Here is a 16,382-nt window from a genome sequence, read left to right as displayed (position 1 = left end):
ACTACACAAACCTTTCGTGAAAATCCCGTTTCTTCCGCATCAATGTTGAGCCGTTTGGCGCTGTCTGATAGCTGGGGCAATCGGGCAACGATCGCGTGGCCCGTTCAAACAGTTCTATTGTGCCTTGATTATTTTTGCTAGTAGGAAGGTCTTCGCACTCTCCGAATTATTCGGCTCGCAAGAGGTCATTAAGGCTGTACTTAACGCCTTCAGAAGGGTTGACCACATACTCCACCTTCATTTTAGAAGAGTTAGCTGCTGGGCTAGGTGGTGATCAGACATAATAACAAGATTTTTGCGCCAAGACAACACACACAAGAAAGAAGACACCACGGGTGCTCACTTCAACTGTTTAATTAGGGTGAAAACACTCGACTGGGGGCGAAAAAAATCTTTTTTATTATATGCACCTTCACTGGCTTTACAGTTCCCAAAAAGGACGAACATGCAACGTACCGCCACAGAAAAATATCAGAATCATGGCTGTTTGCCTTTTATCTTAGCAGGCAATGTAGGATGCCTTGAGATAAATTAACCTCACACATATGAAACGTGAAAACCTTCCAGTGTTCGCGAGAAGAGGATTTCATAAGGGCTTTTAATACTTTCTAATTTGTCTTATTTGGCCACATTTAATGTCTTGGGTACACTTTTCTGCAGCTCGGTATTCCCGTTGCTTGAGGGTCACTAGTTTTCGACAGTGTGTCGCTCCGCTCCAAAAAGCTGCCACAGCAGCGTCATGTTTGCCTTTTCCTGCAAACGATTTCACATGTAAAACCAACGTGCTCAAGAACTCTTTTTTTCCCAGGACAACACGTGACTGGAATGCACTGGATGCCCAAACTTTTGAATGCTCCACTCTTGATACGTTCACAGACGCACTCCTGAGTAAAAAACAAAAAGTATTGTAAGCTGCTCTGAGCCTGTTCTTGTGCCCCGTATTCACCTTTTACTCCCTTGACACATTTTTTTTCCCGGTCACAATTGAACTTTGTATAAAGAACCATGCCGATTTTGGCACTGGAGACCATCTGTTATCTTGAAGTGCGCTTTCTTGTCAGATGTATATATTCTGTATGATCATTGCCACCCACTCCTGCCCAAGACCTTGCATGAGGTCGGCAGTACATGTAAATAAATAACGCCTGCCCTGCAGCTGCAGGCTGCTTCGACCACCTGGCTGGTCGGTGACAGCTCTGTAAGAAATACGAACCGTTAAAACTTGCCTAAGCGAACAAACGAATATTCCTTCAAGTCGATTGATTTCGAGGGCGCAGAGAAGCATGTCTGCGCGATGGACCGGGGCTGACACTTCATGCCCGTCTTCAGCCAAAATTTCTTTCACAGGTGAACATGGCAGGATTAAAAAATCTTGATGCCTTTAGCCAAGCTCCCTCCTCGAAAAAAACTTGTCAGCCAAAAGGCAGACGGAACCCGGCTTCTATAAGGATCGGCGCGCAGGTGCCTGTTGCCACATAGTCACGGAAAATCGTCTGCTACTGCGCGGAGCCTTCTCACTCGTGACGCCAACCTAGCCGTTGGTGGCGCTGAACGCAGCGCCGCCTGTTCGGGAATGCGGTTCTGTGCTTAAAGGCGGAAGTTCAGTCGAGATTATAAGTAGATCAGAACGCTGTTGGAAGATTAGCAATAGGCGCCCACGCGAAAACCACTAACGAGGCAGTCCAGTGGGATATGGGCTGAGCATCGTTCGAAGCACGGGAAGCTCAGAGTAAAATACTATACGAAGAACGCCTGAGGAAATTGGACGATAATGGGTGGGCAGCTCAGGTAATAAATACCTATACAGAAAGAGCGTTAACTCACAATGGCGGAAAAGAGCTGGGAAGCTAACCATTAAGTATGCCAGGGACGAGGACGGAGAAAGAAAGAGCATTAAACGACAGGTTAAAAACGCGGAAGGTAAAAATTGGATGAATTCAATGGAAAAGAAGCATAGTGTAGAACTATATCGATAGTGGAAAAGGCAGATCAAGTAGGAAGCGTTTTATAATAACTCAAGAGGCAGTGCCCTACGCTTTGAAGCTAGGTCAGGGTGTCTTAGAATGCACAGCTACAAAAAAAATATTTAACGAAGATGACACATGTGCTGTGTGTGGTAAATCGGTAGAAACAATAGAACACCTCATACTTAAATGTAATGGCATCCATCCCCCGATGTCGATGCAGGCCTTGTCACTCTTCCTGAGACCCTTTGGTTTAGAGATAACAATGGTCATGTAAATAAATCTGCGGTGGAAATTAGCAGAAAGCGATTGGAAGATTGGTGGCTCAAAAGCAGAGGTGACATAAGATTAGAAGTGTAGGAAGACGTATTTAAAGAAAATGGCGGATTTAATAACATCTGACGACACAGTTAGATAAAAATAAAGAAAAAAAGCTGTACATGGTGGCAACTGCCATCACCCCGTTTCAAAGGGGACGCTTCAACGTTCCATCCATCCATCCGGTGGAGGTGCCTGGCAGGCGCACGGTGCCGTTTTTTTTATGATGACATTCACTAATGACATCAAAAACCGCGTCGAGAGCGTGGGAGATACTCCCTCATAAAGGTTGTTTTCTCACGAAGAAAAGTACGTCCAAACGCGCGTGTAAGGCTTCCTTCCAGAGACTTTTGTTACGGTTTCTACAAGCACGCTGTTCAACTTTCTCCAATGCGACAAAGGTGTTCAACTTTTAAAGCCCGCTTTCGTCACGAAGTCTGGATCTTTAAGCAAACATTTCCACTGCAAATGTTCAAATATGCTGAAGCTGTCGAATTTTCATGACTCAGATACTACCAAGCGGATATGTAAATCTGCACAAAGTAGTGGCTAGCGAGAATTCCTGGCCAACCAGAATGTCGAAGGCATACAGCGTGCGCTGTATATATGCCGACGGAATTGCCATCTGGTCTAATAACGGATCGGTAGCAGACATTGAAGCCAACCTGCAGCAAGCGGCGAAGATCGTGGACGCCTACGCCCGTCGCTGCAGCCTTTATTGCTCCTCGGCCAAATCGGAATTAGTGCACATTCGCTCCTCGCCGAAGTGCACTATACCAAAATCGAGCTGTCCCTAGCGAGCGGACCCATCGCAGAACACGATGAGATCAGAGTACTGGGCCTCTTTATTCATAAACACTGCCGATTCGACACAACACTGGCCAAACAGCTCAAGGTGGGGTACCAGGCGGGCCGCATTGTCCGCCGTGTTTCCAATAACCGCGGGGGGGTTACGGCGCAGACGCCTTGCGGCAGGCGCACGCATTCGTAACCAGTCGCATCTTGTATTCTACTCCTTACATGCACCTTCGCAGGTTTGATGAGAACGCCCTCGAGGTAATTCTTCGTAAAATTTACAAGCGTGCTCTCGACCTTCCGGTCACCACGTCCAACCAGCGCCTTCTGCAGGCCTGGAAATGGTCAACACCTTCGCAGAGCTTCTAGACGCACTCTTGACGAACCACCACACAAGACCCTCAAAGACGCCGTCGGGTCGCCGCCTTCTTCTCCGAACATATCCACCAGCCAACACTGACGGAAGAGCGCGTGCGCATCCCCGAAATCTGGAGATACGCCCTGCACGTACGCCCTCTTCCGGCCAACATGACCCGAGACGACCATAGTAACCAGCGCCTCGTGCGGGCGGAAGCCTCGGCACGCCACTATGGGAACGAACACAAAGTATTCTACGTGGACGCCTCCGACCCACACCATGGGGTTGGGTACACGGTCGCAGTCGTTCACCAAAACACCGCGGTGAACGGTCTCACGCTCAGGGCACAAGACAACACGTGTGGAAGAGGTGGCCATCGCGCTCGCCGCCACCGATCAGGACTCGCGGGTCATCATTTCCGACTCGCGAGGGGCCTACAGGAACATCGAAAGGGGCTTTATTCTCTATCTTGCGTACCGCATACTTCAAGATAGAAATTATCTCGGGGCTTTATTCTCTATCTTGCGTACCGCATACTTCAAGATAGAAATTATCTCGGGGCTCCCGCGCACACAGGTCTCGAGGGCAAGGAAGCGGCCGACGCCGCTGCCCGCGCGCTCACTCTTCGGGCATCGCCCTCGCCTCTCCCCGATGTGGACTCCGACCCCAATCCAGCTTTAACTTTTAAGGAAATCACCCAACATTACCAATTCGGTCATGCAATCTTTCCCAAGACCTGTAAGGGCCTAGCGGAGGTGGAGGAGTATGTGTCCCTTCGCCTCTATACTAAAACACCGATGTGCCATTCTAAAACATTTCGTCTCCGCGTGCACAGGGAAGTGCCCACACTGTGAGGGGAAGTCTGGACATTTGCCACATGGTGCGGGCATGCCAATCAACCCCGCACCGTCCCCCTATCCCCAACCCTGCCCGGGAGGACTGGGAGGCGGCACTGCTCGGCTGCTCTGACCTGGAGAGCCAGAAGGCCGTGGTCGGGCGCGTCCGAGCCGCAGCTACAGCGAATGGGCTTCTGTAATGAGGAACCCACCTATAGCGCTGCACACCCTCCCTGTAAATACTTCAGCCATTAAAGTTTTCAGTCAGTCACGAATCGATTGAGGTTGTTGCCTTGTGCAAAACCCTGTGGCACATTTCCAGCCATTCAAAGTGAGAAGTTTACTGTTAAAGCATTAAACGGTTCAGTTGTCACTGATCAGAACGCGCGAGGCGCATTCCTAGGCGCCCACTGACATCGTCTCTTCGTTCAATTAACCTTCAAGAAACAGTCGATCGCTGTCTGGCAGGGAGCTGAAGCATAGCTTTGGAAAGCCTTCGCTAACTCCAAGCGTGCATCTTCTACTAAGAAAACTGCACAGTACTAAATAAGGACTTTTGGTTCTCTATTTCTTGTGGGCGCCTCTGGTGTTTAAATCTGCAAGATGTATGTGGTACGTGATACTCACTGAAGGCGTATACAAGCCTTATAAGGGCGCCACGAGAGCTTGCCGTTTATTCTGTCGCACGTAACTCCCAGGAGGTTAAAATTCCTGTCCCAATCTCTGTCCCAATCTTACCGTCCCAGGTCCCTGAGCCCGAGTACCGGCAGCTGCTGGTCGAGGCCCTGATGGTGGTCAGCCTGGCGGTCGAGCACGACGTCGTGGCCGAATTCAAGATGCCCATCGACGTCGAGTCTCTGGTGCAGCGGGCCAACGCACTGTTCCTCGAGGACCAGCGCCAGTGCCGGGGTGACGCCACACTGTGCTGCGCCAGCTTGACCCTGCCCTGCCCCTCGCCTTGCCAGAACTCCGTGGGCGTCTGCGAGCACTTCTACGACACGGCGCCCAGCGGCCCGTACGGCACCATGACCTACCTGATGCGCTCGGTTGCGTACTGCTTGCCGGATGTCAACGTCTCCGTACTGGACTGCGTGCTGTCGTGAATTCGCGCTTTTGTTTTCCCTTTATCTTCTGTATGTGTTCATTTCGTTATCTTCTTTTTATCGCTCTTTAGCTTCGATATGGCAGGAGACGTGTTCAGCTCCTACCACGCTCCGTACGGGTGATTTCAAATAAACGTGTTATGCTGTTTCATAGTGTCCCTATATAAATCATCTATTATATACAAACTTCGCACGCTACAAATGCCTTCACCATTTGCTGCTCTTTTTGTGCGTCCGTCTCAGTCACAGCAACAGAGTGCCCATAATGACCGTCGTCCCCTTTCGTCGACCACTCCCTGCATTGTCGCGCTAGCAGGCTCATGAGAATCGGCCGATGCCATTGGCTGGAAGGGGGCTTTGCTGAGAAAAGCCGCTTTGTCCTTGAGTTGTATCCGACCGTAGCTAATTTAAGCTAGCTCAGTTAAAGCCTAGCTCACCTGTGGTGCATCTTCAGTACCTATTCACACATCTTTTGGGCTGTTGCCAAGTGTTACTAAGTACTTCTAATTCTTTCCTACATAAAGGACACGTGTGGTCCATCGTAAACAGTCTCATAACACAGCCAAAACAAACGCTATACTTTTGCAAGCCACGAACAAAAACGCTACAGTTCCTGGTGACGTCACACTGAACATAGCAAAAACTGAACTTGTGAGTTCCGCAAGAACCTTGGGCATCATTTTTGACCACGATATATCATGGAATAGCCATGCACTTGACAGTATATTTTCATGATCATCATTTATCGTCCCTTAAGGGCCCTGGGTTGGGCATTACTTAAGGGGGGGGGGGGGGGTTATTAAGTAAAGTACTCACGTGGTCATATAGTTATAAAGCGAAATAAAAAGCAGAGAGGCAAGGTAACGTTATACATTCTTATGGAACCGTGGTTAATGAAAGGGCAATACGAAAAAAAAAGACGAAAAGAACACCCATGCGATTGATTTCCGCATATGTTTACCATTCAGTATGCAAAGGTTTATATGCACAATTAATACAAAGACAGAGAAAAAACATACCAATACTAAGAACAACAATACAAAAAACAATACAAAAACATACTAATCTTCACCCTTAGACGTATCATGCGCGAAATATAAAGCCGCTTATATACATGTCTGTTTTTATCAGTCACCTGAATTACTGTTGCTTCGTCTGTGCTACTATATACGTCTGCCGCTAACATAAATCGGCTCTTTATGCTTGAGAAAAAGTTTGCCCGTGAGATGTGTGATGTGCCATAGGATACCCCAAGTAAACCTCTGTTTCAAGAGCTTAAAATATGTAACGTTCTCAATCTGTACAATTACAGATTGCCACATACATATAATATGTAGTGTAAATCGATTTATCTTTATATTCATTCAATGGCCAATCTAAAGCAAAATGTATTTCATTGCCAAACACGCTGTCCGGAATATTGCTGAGTTACGCACGCGCGCACTAATTATGGTAAGCAAATGATCGCTTAAACATTGCCTGTCCTGCTGAATACTCTAATATCTGAGAATGTTGTTGATATTTCCCTTTGCATATTATCTACCCTTTACGATTATTTTTGTAGATAACTATATGTTTCTATCATTTTAGTTATTTTAGAGGTCTGTCAACATATAGTTTTCCCGCATATCTGCTGTGAAAATTATTTATTATTAGTGTGAATCCCATGATTTATCTGCATGTCATATATATAACTCTCTTTAACTGCCATTTTGATCAGTTCATGTAACTTGCTTGTTTTTTTTTCCTGATTTAGTTTTGCTTTCTTTGTGCTGCTCTGCATTTGCTTGGTATTTCCTAAAGTCCTATTGTTCTCGCCCTGCTGCTGCCATGAACCGGTTTTAGGATGTCAATTGCTGCTCTCCGCAGTTTTTTTTTCTCAGAACCGCCCATAATTTACTGTACGTCGTTTACCGGAAATATATATTGCATTGTTTAATGTTTAATTCCTGCAGGCAGATAAAGAACGGTGTGTTTAAAAAGCTTGCAAGCGTAACTGCCATATGCAGTGGTAGTCGTAACTCAAAAACTTACACTATTTCATATTCCTACAGAGTAATGTTCGGAGAAATTGCCTCGGTGAAAAGTACATTATGGTTAAAGGGAACATGCGATCGCGTGTCGTTGGCTTTCCGCGAGGCGCTGCTGTGGAAAGCCGGAAACAATGCCGCGCTGATTATGGACCGGAGTTTTTTGCGGCATTCGGTCCCCTTGCATGGATCTCATTTTTCACACGCACAACGCATCGAGTACCTCTTCTCGCTGCTGAATTGGCTTCTTCCATTCTGTGGTCGCGTTTCGTGCGAAATAGCAACATTTTCTCCGGACTAGATTATCCCCGTGTGAGTGCCTTGCTTCATATGCCGCTCAACGATGTCACCCATTTAAGAAGCAGTAATTTACTCTGCGGCACCTGCTCCGTAAGATTCGTGACGCACCCTTCCCAGAAACGCTTCCGCCCTGCATGGAACAGTGTATGTTCATTTTAAACGTAGGATAATGCAGTGACCGCATTAGTTTCGTCGGAACCATATTAGTTCCACCGTGACTGCTTGAAAAGTTGGGCCTTGCGAGAACACAAAATGTAAAGTGCAGAAACGTTGTCCATACGGGACAAACCTTTAGTTTGCACCCAGGTTCATTAAGATCATATCGCAGCGGAGGGGTTCCGTAAATGAGGGTCTGACCTGTATTACGTGCACCTAACGCTGCAAATCTCACACTTCCGCGTGCAATTAAGTGCAAAGCGCAACGAGTGGTTCTTCCCGTTTTAGAGTGGGAAACCAGCCTTGCCGCAGCTAAAGTCATGTCAATGCGACAGGAGATAAGGATATCACGTACAAAAGCAAATTGGAAAGTTTTGGAGCCCATTTCACAGCCTCAACCACCGTGCCACACCTTGCAGCTCTAGTTTTCTAGAGTTAGTTCCCGAATCCGAGCACAGCCAAGCTAGTCAACACTAGCCGCCATGAAAGCCGGCCAAATGCCAAGCTAGCCAGGACAAGCCAAATTGCGCTAATCGGCTGTCCGTCCGTCAGGTCGTCCAGCCGTGCGGTTGTCTGTGAGGACCGGTCATGTTGACGTAACAATGAAGTTCGAGTTGTTTGTCTCTGACCCGCGTACCATTATGCGCGAGACCTACGCATGCTGCAGTTTGCACCTGTTGTCAGACCTGGAATGTCGTTGCAAGTAACCAAAGGTGAGCCGGTAACGGAGCGGACAGACGTGATAACGCATCCGCGTTCCACTAAGGGCCTCGTTATGAACCTCGAAAAAAAATCCGCGTGTAAACAGTAATCTTTTCACCATCTCTGTATTTGCGCTAGGCTATGGCTGAGGCATTTCTTTGAGTGTTGTCTTGTTGGGCATGACGACAAAAGCTGTCAAGCCGCTGTTAGACTACGCATCGGTCTCCAGCGATTGAGCAAGCCCGGTGGTTGTTTCCGCAGATAGCGCAGCGTGGAGTGTGTGTCGAAATTTGCCTCGTAAGTGTGGATTCGTTTGCTGTGCAAAGCACGAAACAGCTAAGTGCTGGATTATATGCCCGTGTGCCTGTGACCCAAAAGGCGTCTACAGCGCATAAGATGCTCTGTTCGCTAAGGTTTTTACAGCTGAACATTCACTTGAAGAGCTTCAGCCCATTAATGAATTTCTAGCGCCAGCCATGTCTTCATGGACAACTACGACGCCATTTCTGAGAAGCCGCATTGTGTCATATTGCGCTGTGGTTAATTGGCTTTGACATAGTCGCGGAGTGCGCTGTTATCTTGCCAAGTGTTACAAGTTGCTGCGCATGGCATGGTGGTTAACTAAGACCTGGCTGGTAGTTCCATGCCTACATAAGTGCCTTCGACGTAAGCTTGCACAAACTTGTATGCGTCCTGGTAATCAAAACGTGTGCCCTTGTGTGTTGTGCAAGCTTTCCGTTGCGAGCGTAACATGGGCTTCCTTTCTTTGCAGTCCGCTCACGCCAGCGGATCGCTACACAACATACCGCTTCAGAGATTTGCAAGTGAGCTGCCCAAAATGAGGAGCAGAAGCAATTCTGGTGTGCGGCTGGACTACTACCAGCGCCTGCTCTACCATACTGTCCTTAACTTCCAGGATCCCGTGACAGGACTGATTCCCTCGCAGAAATACGACAACCACGCCTGGGTGCGCGACAATGTCTACTGCGTGCTGTCCGTCTGGGGTCTCTCAATGGCCTACAAGAAGAACGCAGAACTTGACGAAGACCGCGCCAAAACATACGAGCTAGAGCAGAGCTGCGTCAAGCTGATGCGCGGTCTGCTCATGGCCATGATGAAGCAGAAGGACAAGCTCGAGCGCTTCAAGGAGAGTCAGAGCCCTGCTGATTGCCTCCATGCCAAGTACAGCTCAGTAACTGGGAGCACCTGCGTCAGTGACGGCGAGTGGGGTCATCTTCAGCTGGATGCTACCTCTCTCTACCTGTTGGTGCTCGCACAGATGACTGCATCAGGCCTTCAGATCGTGTTTAGCCTCGACGAAGTGGCGTTTGTGCAGAACCTCGTGTTTTACATTGAGAATGCCTACTGCATTCCAGACTATGGCATATGGGAACGGGGGTGACAAGACTAACCATGGGCTACCCGAGCTAAATGCTAGCTCTGTTGGTGCTGCCAAGGCTGCTCTCGAAGCCATGAATGAATTGGACCTTTTCGGGGGCAGAGGTGGGCCGCCTTCTGTCATCCATGTGCTTCCGGATGAAGCCCAAAAGTGCAATGCCGTGCTCAATTCGATGCTTCCACGAGAGTCAAACTCTAAGGAAGTCGGTGCAGCACTTCTGTCTGTGATCGGCTTCCCTGCCTTCTCAGTTACAGACCCCGAGCTGATTGAAACAACGCGTGCAACTGTCATCGAGAAGTTGCAGGGTCACTACGGCTGTAAACGGTTCCTTCGTGATGGTTACAAGACTGCCAAGGAGGATTCCCGAAGGCTGCACTATGAACCTTGGGAGCTCCAAGCTTTTGAAAACATTGAGTGCGAGTGGCCGCTCTTTTTTTGCTACATGATTATTGATGCTTTGTTTCGTGGTGACACAAATATGGCTGATGAGTATTCTGAAAGGCTAGAGCGTGTCATGGTAAAGACAGATGAAGGCCTCAGGCTTGTGCCTGAGATGTATGGTGTGCCTGCAGACAAAGTGCATCTCGAATACCAGACTCCTCACAGCCAGGTTAGGGTGCCAGTTGGACAGGTCCCCTTCATGTGGGCCCAGTCTCTGTTTATACTTGGCCGTCTTCTACAAGAAGGGTTTCTTGCACCTGGTGAGTTGGACCCTTTGAACCGTCGTCTGTGCTCCCTGAAGCGGCCTGAGGTAGTAGTTCAGGTAGTTCTGCTAGCCGAAGATTCATATCTACAGGAAAAGCTCGCACCTGTCTACCCTGACATCGAAACAGTCAGTGAGGTCTGTCCTTTTGAAGTGCAACCTGCTCGGGTATTGGGAGAGCTCTACTCTCACTTGGGCCAAAGCCGCAAGTTGGGTCTCAAGGGCCGTCCGTCCAAAGATGTCGGCTTGCTGGCAACAAGCAAGCTGTACCTCCTGCAGGACCGGCTCTTTGTGTTCTCACCACAAAATTTAGACAGCGAGGAATTCCACTTGGTTAATGATGTCGACCTTTTTGCAAACACCCTGTGCTCAGACATTTCTGTCCTTCGCTCACACTGGAACATTTTGGGACGGCCAATAATGGTCGTGACTCTTCAGCAGAGGCAGCTGGTAAACGAAAGGGTTCCTCTCAGCTTGCGCCAAACCATAAAAAAGCTGTCGAGTGGATACCTCAATGGCACACGGGTATGTTTAGGCAAACTAAGTGATTTTATCAGCACTTCCTGCATGGCTAGTCTGGACTTTCTCAGGGACTATGAGGATGGGGACCCGGAAAGCTTGCCAGTGCAGGTACGGGATTATCTGGACAGAGAGATGCGTCGCACATGGCTCAACCGCCCTGGGGCCATAATGCGCGACCCTCTGCGAATGGGTATGCCAGGTGCCCGTTCTCGAAAGTCGGGGGTTGCGGGTCTTGTGAAGCGGTCACGCTCCATTACCGGAAAAGATGGATTTGATGCTGAGTTCAGCACATTTATGTCATCGTATCCAGCTGTGTCTCGTCGGGCATCTCTCGAAGAAGACGTTCCTCTCAGAGCAATGTCGGAACTGCACCTCGATCATGTGGCCGAGTGGGAACTGCTGACCACTCTGCGTGAGACCGACTCTCTTGAGGAGCAGGGAGACATCCTGCACTACCTCTCTGTTCACAAAGGCCTCAACTGGGACACAGGACTTGGCCAGCCACACTCGGTTGTCACTGTAAAAGACCTCTTCCAGGATTTCTATGAGCGCACGTGCCGCGAGCACAAGTGGGGGTTGGTGCGGCACTTCGCCAGTTGCCTCGGGAAACGGGTTGAAGACCTAGCTAAGTCTGTGACGGACTTGCTCGTGCGCCAGAAGCAGGTGACGGTGGGCATGCCACCGCTCAATGAAGAGGTGATCACACGGCCACTCTCGACTAAGGAATTAAGGGTCATCATTGCGCGGGCTTACAAAGGAGACCAGAGCACGGCCATGCTGACCCAGGAGCTTCTTGCTTACCTGGCCATGTACATACGGACGGATCCGCACCTCTTCCGCGAGATGCTGCGGCTGCGGGTCGGCCTCATCATCCAGGTCATGGCAGCAGAGCTGGCACGTGCCACAAAGTGCTCAGTGCAGGACACAGCTGACCGGCTTCTCAATCTAAGCCCGTTTGAGATGAAGTCGCTACTACTGAACATTCTCAGTGGTAGGGAGCTGGCGGCTGTCAAGAGCATATCGGCAACTAGTCCAGGGAGCTTTGCTGCTAAGCGCAGCATTGTCGACACCTTTGTTCATGGTGATCGCCAAGATGACTCACAGGTAATCATTTATTTGCTTCGATATACTGACAACCCTAGCCGGGGTTCTTACAGTGGTGGGTGCACTTAAAACAGTTATAAAACGGTAAGCAGTTATACAGTGGAAAGGATGGGTCTGTTTGAACACAACAGTAATCTCAGCGGTAATTCATAATGTCTTTAGATTTCTCATAGCATCCATCATGTAACCATGTTCCTGCTAATATAAGGACATTTTATGTCCCTAAAAATCAAGTTTCCAAGACAAAACTAACATTATATTTGAGGAGAATTTTGTCAGCATGTGCCAAAAAACTGTACCTTTATTCCTTTGAATCTTATTAACTCTTGTCAACAGAGGTTTTGGTGTTATGCATATTTCTTTGGCCATTTGCAGGTGTCTGACCGCCAGGGCCAGTGGCTGCGCCGACGACGCCTCGACGGTGCCTTGAATCGGGTTCCTGTTGGTTTCTACTCCTGTGTCTGGCGCGTCCTCGAGCGCTGCCCCGGTGTCTGGGTGGGCGGCCAGTGCCTCCAGCATACTCTCACCAAGGAGATGACGCCTGGGGAGCTCAAGTTTGCGCTGCGCGTTGAGGAGATGCTCAACAAGGTTCCCGAGCCTGAACACCGGCAGCTGGTTGTGGAGGCCCTCATGGTGCTGAGCCTGGTTGTTGAGAACGAAGCTGTGGCACATTTCAGCATGCCCATCGATGTTGAGACCATCATCCAGAGGGCACATGCCCTCTTCCTCGAGGACCAGCGCTTGTGCAGAGGAAACTCGACGCTCTGTTGCCTTGCGAATTCACCTGTTGTTTCGGGCTGTCGAACGGCAGGCTTCTGCCAGCATTTCCTCGACAGTGCACCCAGTGGTTGCTTTGGTACCATGACCTACTTGGTTCGCTCAGTTGCATACACGCTTCATGACCTTCCACAGTCTGTTCTGGAGTGCCCACTTTCTTGATGTCCAGAAGGTCAAGCACATTTGTATTTGCAAGCAGCTTTGTCTTTTCTGTTGGTTGGCCCTTCTAACCTTTTTTATCTGTGATTCTTTGTTACAGTTTTGTAGGCTCTGCACATAGGGCGTTTTGTTGAAGACTGTACATTCCTATGAAAGTCATTGCATGATGGAGGATGATGGAAAGTCATTGCATGAGTCATTGCCTCCCTTTATTTTTTTACTGTGCAGCAGCACTGACAAAGCACTTCCTGGAGATTGTATGGCTAGCATTTTCAATGTGCTCTATTGTACTTCCTCATCAGATGCATGTGAATAGAATGTGTCACAATAAGGTTGCCCAATCTGTGATTGGGCTTGTCATGCATATGTGTGCTGAGCACACTGTTGGTACTGTGCAGTCACTGGCAATCATTGCAGTGCAGTTAGGCAGCACATAGGTTCAGGTATAATTCAAGAATACCATTGTCTTATTATCAAAATGAATCCCAAGGCATGGATATCGTTTTGATAGTACATAGATAGCGGATAAAAGATCGCCAAAGTCGCTCTAGGTCATGAACAGGTGCTCTAATTTATTGTAGGTTAAGTCTTACAGTGAAGAAATTTTGCACTTTTGTGCTCTAGCAGCACTCAACGTTGAGGTGTACTGCTAACTAATGCAACTGAAGCTTGCGCGTGGCCACTGTAATGGTCGTCTTTCAGTTACTTTAACTGAAGCAGAAACGTGTTGAAGATGGCAGTTTGTTCCTGCATGGATTGTGACAAGGTCACAACTCCTTCAACTTTATACTACAAGTCTCGCACATTAGCAAAGCGTATGTGCATCTCAGGAGTCCATGGTTGGGATGTAACTGCGCGAAGCTCTGCCCTTTTGTAAGAGGGCGATTTTCTTCCTCACCAAGTGCTTTAGCAAGGGCAAAGCGATCGCAAATGGATCCAGCACTGACTGTGGCTGAAATTTCTTTCCTTGCTTTGTTCAGCATGCTGTTGTAGGCATGGGAGATGCAGCAAATGGTTTGTTTGTAGTAGTAGGTCAAAGTATTAGAATACCTAGCACCATCACCTACGAGAAAAAAAAAAGGGGAATACTCTTAAAATGGTGGGTCTACGGTCACCAGTTCCTAAAACTGCAGCCAGGGGTGGAGTAATGGGCTGTTTTTGCAGGGGCCGGTTGGGTGAGGGGGGTCATTATTTTGCAATGCATTTCCGAATGGTTTTCATCAAAAATCTGGGTGCCTATGTCATTTTCTCATGCAAAGTTTTTGCTTCAGACCAGATGTGCATCCGCACCACCCCTTTTTAAATGTGCCTCTGACTGCAGCCAGTGTGTTTGACTAGTCTAGTGTATTGCAGAAGCATTTCGTTTTCGTTTCAATTTTTCTTTACTTGCACTGTGTTCTTCCTTTTCAAAGCATTCCGTCGTCTATGAGTCAAAGAAAAGTGAGAATGTTTCTGCTAGGTAAGTAACGAAGAGTCGTCTATGCAGGGAGTTCTGTCCAGCAACACAAGAAAAGCAGGTTCAAGTGCTGTACTACACCGGTAAACTTGGAACTTTTGCTTCTTCAATTAATCATTTCTTTTCTTCTCGTTAGTATGGAACATTGGCCACTGGTTTGTTCTACTCTTTGTTGTACTGGAATACACCCGTATAGTTTGTACTGCAGCTTTTACACATCCAGCTATGCTCTGTGATTGTAGGGTGGCAAGTGATTTCTTCAGGTATAGCTTGCTTGCTGAACTTGTATTAGATAAAATATGCAGGAATAAAAATATTGATTTTTCATGAAAGCAGTTCCGACATCTTTATTATTGGCGATTCTTTCACCATGCCCATGTGTTGTAAAAAAACCAGAAAAGAGGACGTAGTTAACTTCTGCTCAGTTAACAGTGGTGCTCTTGGCAGAGTTTATGGTCAGTTGAAAGTCCCTGTGATTACAACCACTACATGATGCAATGTACCCAGGGGTATGTAAACAGGTATAGTTAGTTCGTCAAGTGCCACTGCTATGGCTCAGTGGTGGTGCTTTGCTGCTAATTGGAAAGGCATAGGTTTGATCCGGGCCGCGGCAGTCTCATTTCGATCGTGGTGAAATGCTAGAAGCCAGTGTACTGTGCGATCTAAGTGCATGTTAAAGAACCCCAGGTGGTCGGAATTATCCGGAGCCCTCCACTACAGCGTCCGAATAGCATGAGCCGCTTTGGAGTGTTAAACCCCATAAACCAAACGAGTTCTTGAAGAAAAATCAATATAAATTGTATGCGTACTTCCCATGTGCATTTCTGATAGTACTCTTAACCGTACATGGCAAAATTACTTTTAAAAAGCAATTTATTTACATTACTAATTACTGTTCTATAAATCTCTCAAAGGTAACTAAATTACATTACAAATTACTGCTCTCAAAAAGTAATGATATTACATCACAATTACTTCCCAAAAAGTAATGAAAATTACTTTTAAATTGCTTTTTAGTTTCAGCACACAAAAAGTATCGCATTGGTGATAGTTCCTACTAAATTTTCTTATTTCTTTGTACCACTACTGAGCTTCAAAGTGAGCACCGGAAATTTTGCCCCTCTTTCAATAAAGCCAGTCCTAGTCCATTGAACAGCCGCTTTACAGATGTAGATGAGGTAAACTTAATTGCAAAATTTAATTGCTCTCATCACTCTTGAATCAGAAGTCAACCGTTCAATGCGCAGTATGGTCCCGCCCTCTTGATTTTGAAGAATTTGTCGTTCACGTAAACAGCGGGAGTGCATCGACTGCCTGTTGACACTCATCTCGGAAACGCACCAGGGTGCAGACAAGCTGCCATTTGTGCTGTTAAGTTGACTCATTGTGAAGGCAGGTTGGCGGAAAAAAACAGCATGTCGTGGTGGTGCTGTCGTCCATATTGCCCTTGAGTTAAGAATATGGCTGCATATCCAGCCACAAAAACTAGTTTTCCCTAGAACTCAGAATTAAGTTTGTTAGATGTCATTTGAGACTTGTCAGTGCGGCGACGTGACAATATATATGCAGCAGTCTAGACGGAACTACTAGCTCAAGCACTCGCGGTGCATCTGTGGGAAGGTACAATACAGCATGTCATGGCCATGGAACTCTCCCAGTGGCCCTGCGGTGTGTCTGTGTGTGCGACCGCATACAGTGCT

General features: G+C 47.7%; 2 protein-coding genes across 2 annotated transcripts in view; both read left to right on the top strand.

The window, feature by feature from the left end:
• Positions 1-5,483, top strand: part of LOC144097199 (putative phosphorylase b kinase regulatory subunit alpha) — a 34,190-nt gene extending 28,707 nt beyond the window's left edge. Inside the window, exon 6 of the mRNA XM_077629951.1 lies at positions 5,018-5,483. Coding sequence (XP_077486077.1) covers positions 5,018-5,374 — 357 coding nt within the window. The 3' untranslated portion in view covers positions 5,375-5,483. The remainder of the gene's footprint in view (positions 1-5,017) is intronic.
• Positions 5,484-8,431: 2,948 nt separating this feature from the next.
• LOC144099298 (putative phosphorylase b kinase regulatory subunit alpha) lies at positions 8,432-15,014 on the top strand. Its single transcript, XM_077632488.1, is given in 4 exon segments — positions 8,432-8,573; positions 9,335-9,958; positions 9,960-12,290; positions 12,666-15,014. Coding segments are annotated over 3 exon segments (3,453 nt in total). The 5' UTR covers positions 8,432-8,573; positions 9,335-9,400; the 3' UTR covers positions 13,230-15,014.
• The last annotated feature ends 1,368 nt before the right edge of the window (positions 15,015-16,382 follow it).

Source organism: Amblyomma americanum, chromosome 7, assembly GCF_052857255.1.
Source record: "Amblyomma americanum isolate KBUSLIRL-KWMA chromosome 7, ASM5285725v1, whole genome shotgun sequence".
Classification (NCBI taxonomy): Eukaryota; Metazoa; Arthropoda; class Arachnida; order Ixodida; family Ixodidae; genus Amblyomma; species Amblyomma americanum.
The sequence above is the reverse complement of the archived record's forward strand: the minus strand, read 5'-3'. Positions and strand labels throughout refer to the sequence as shown.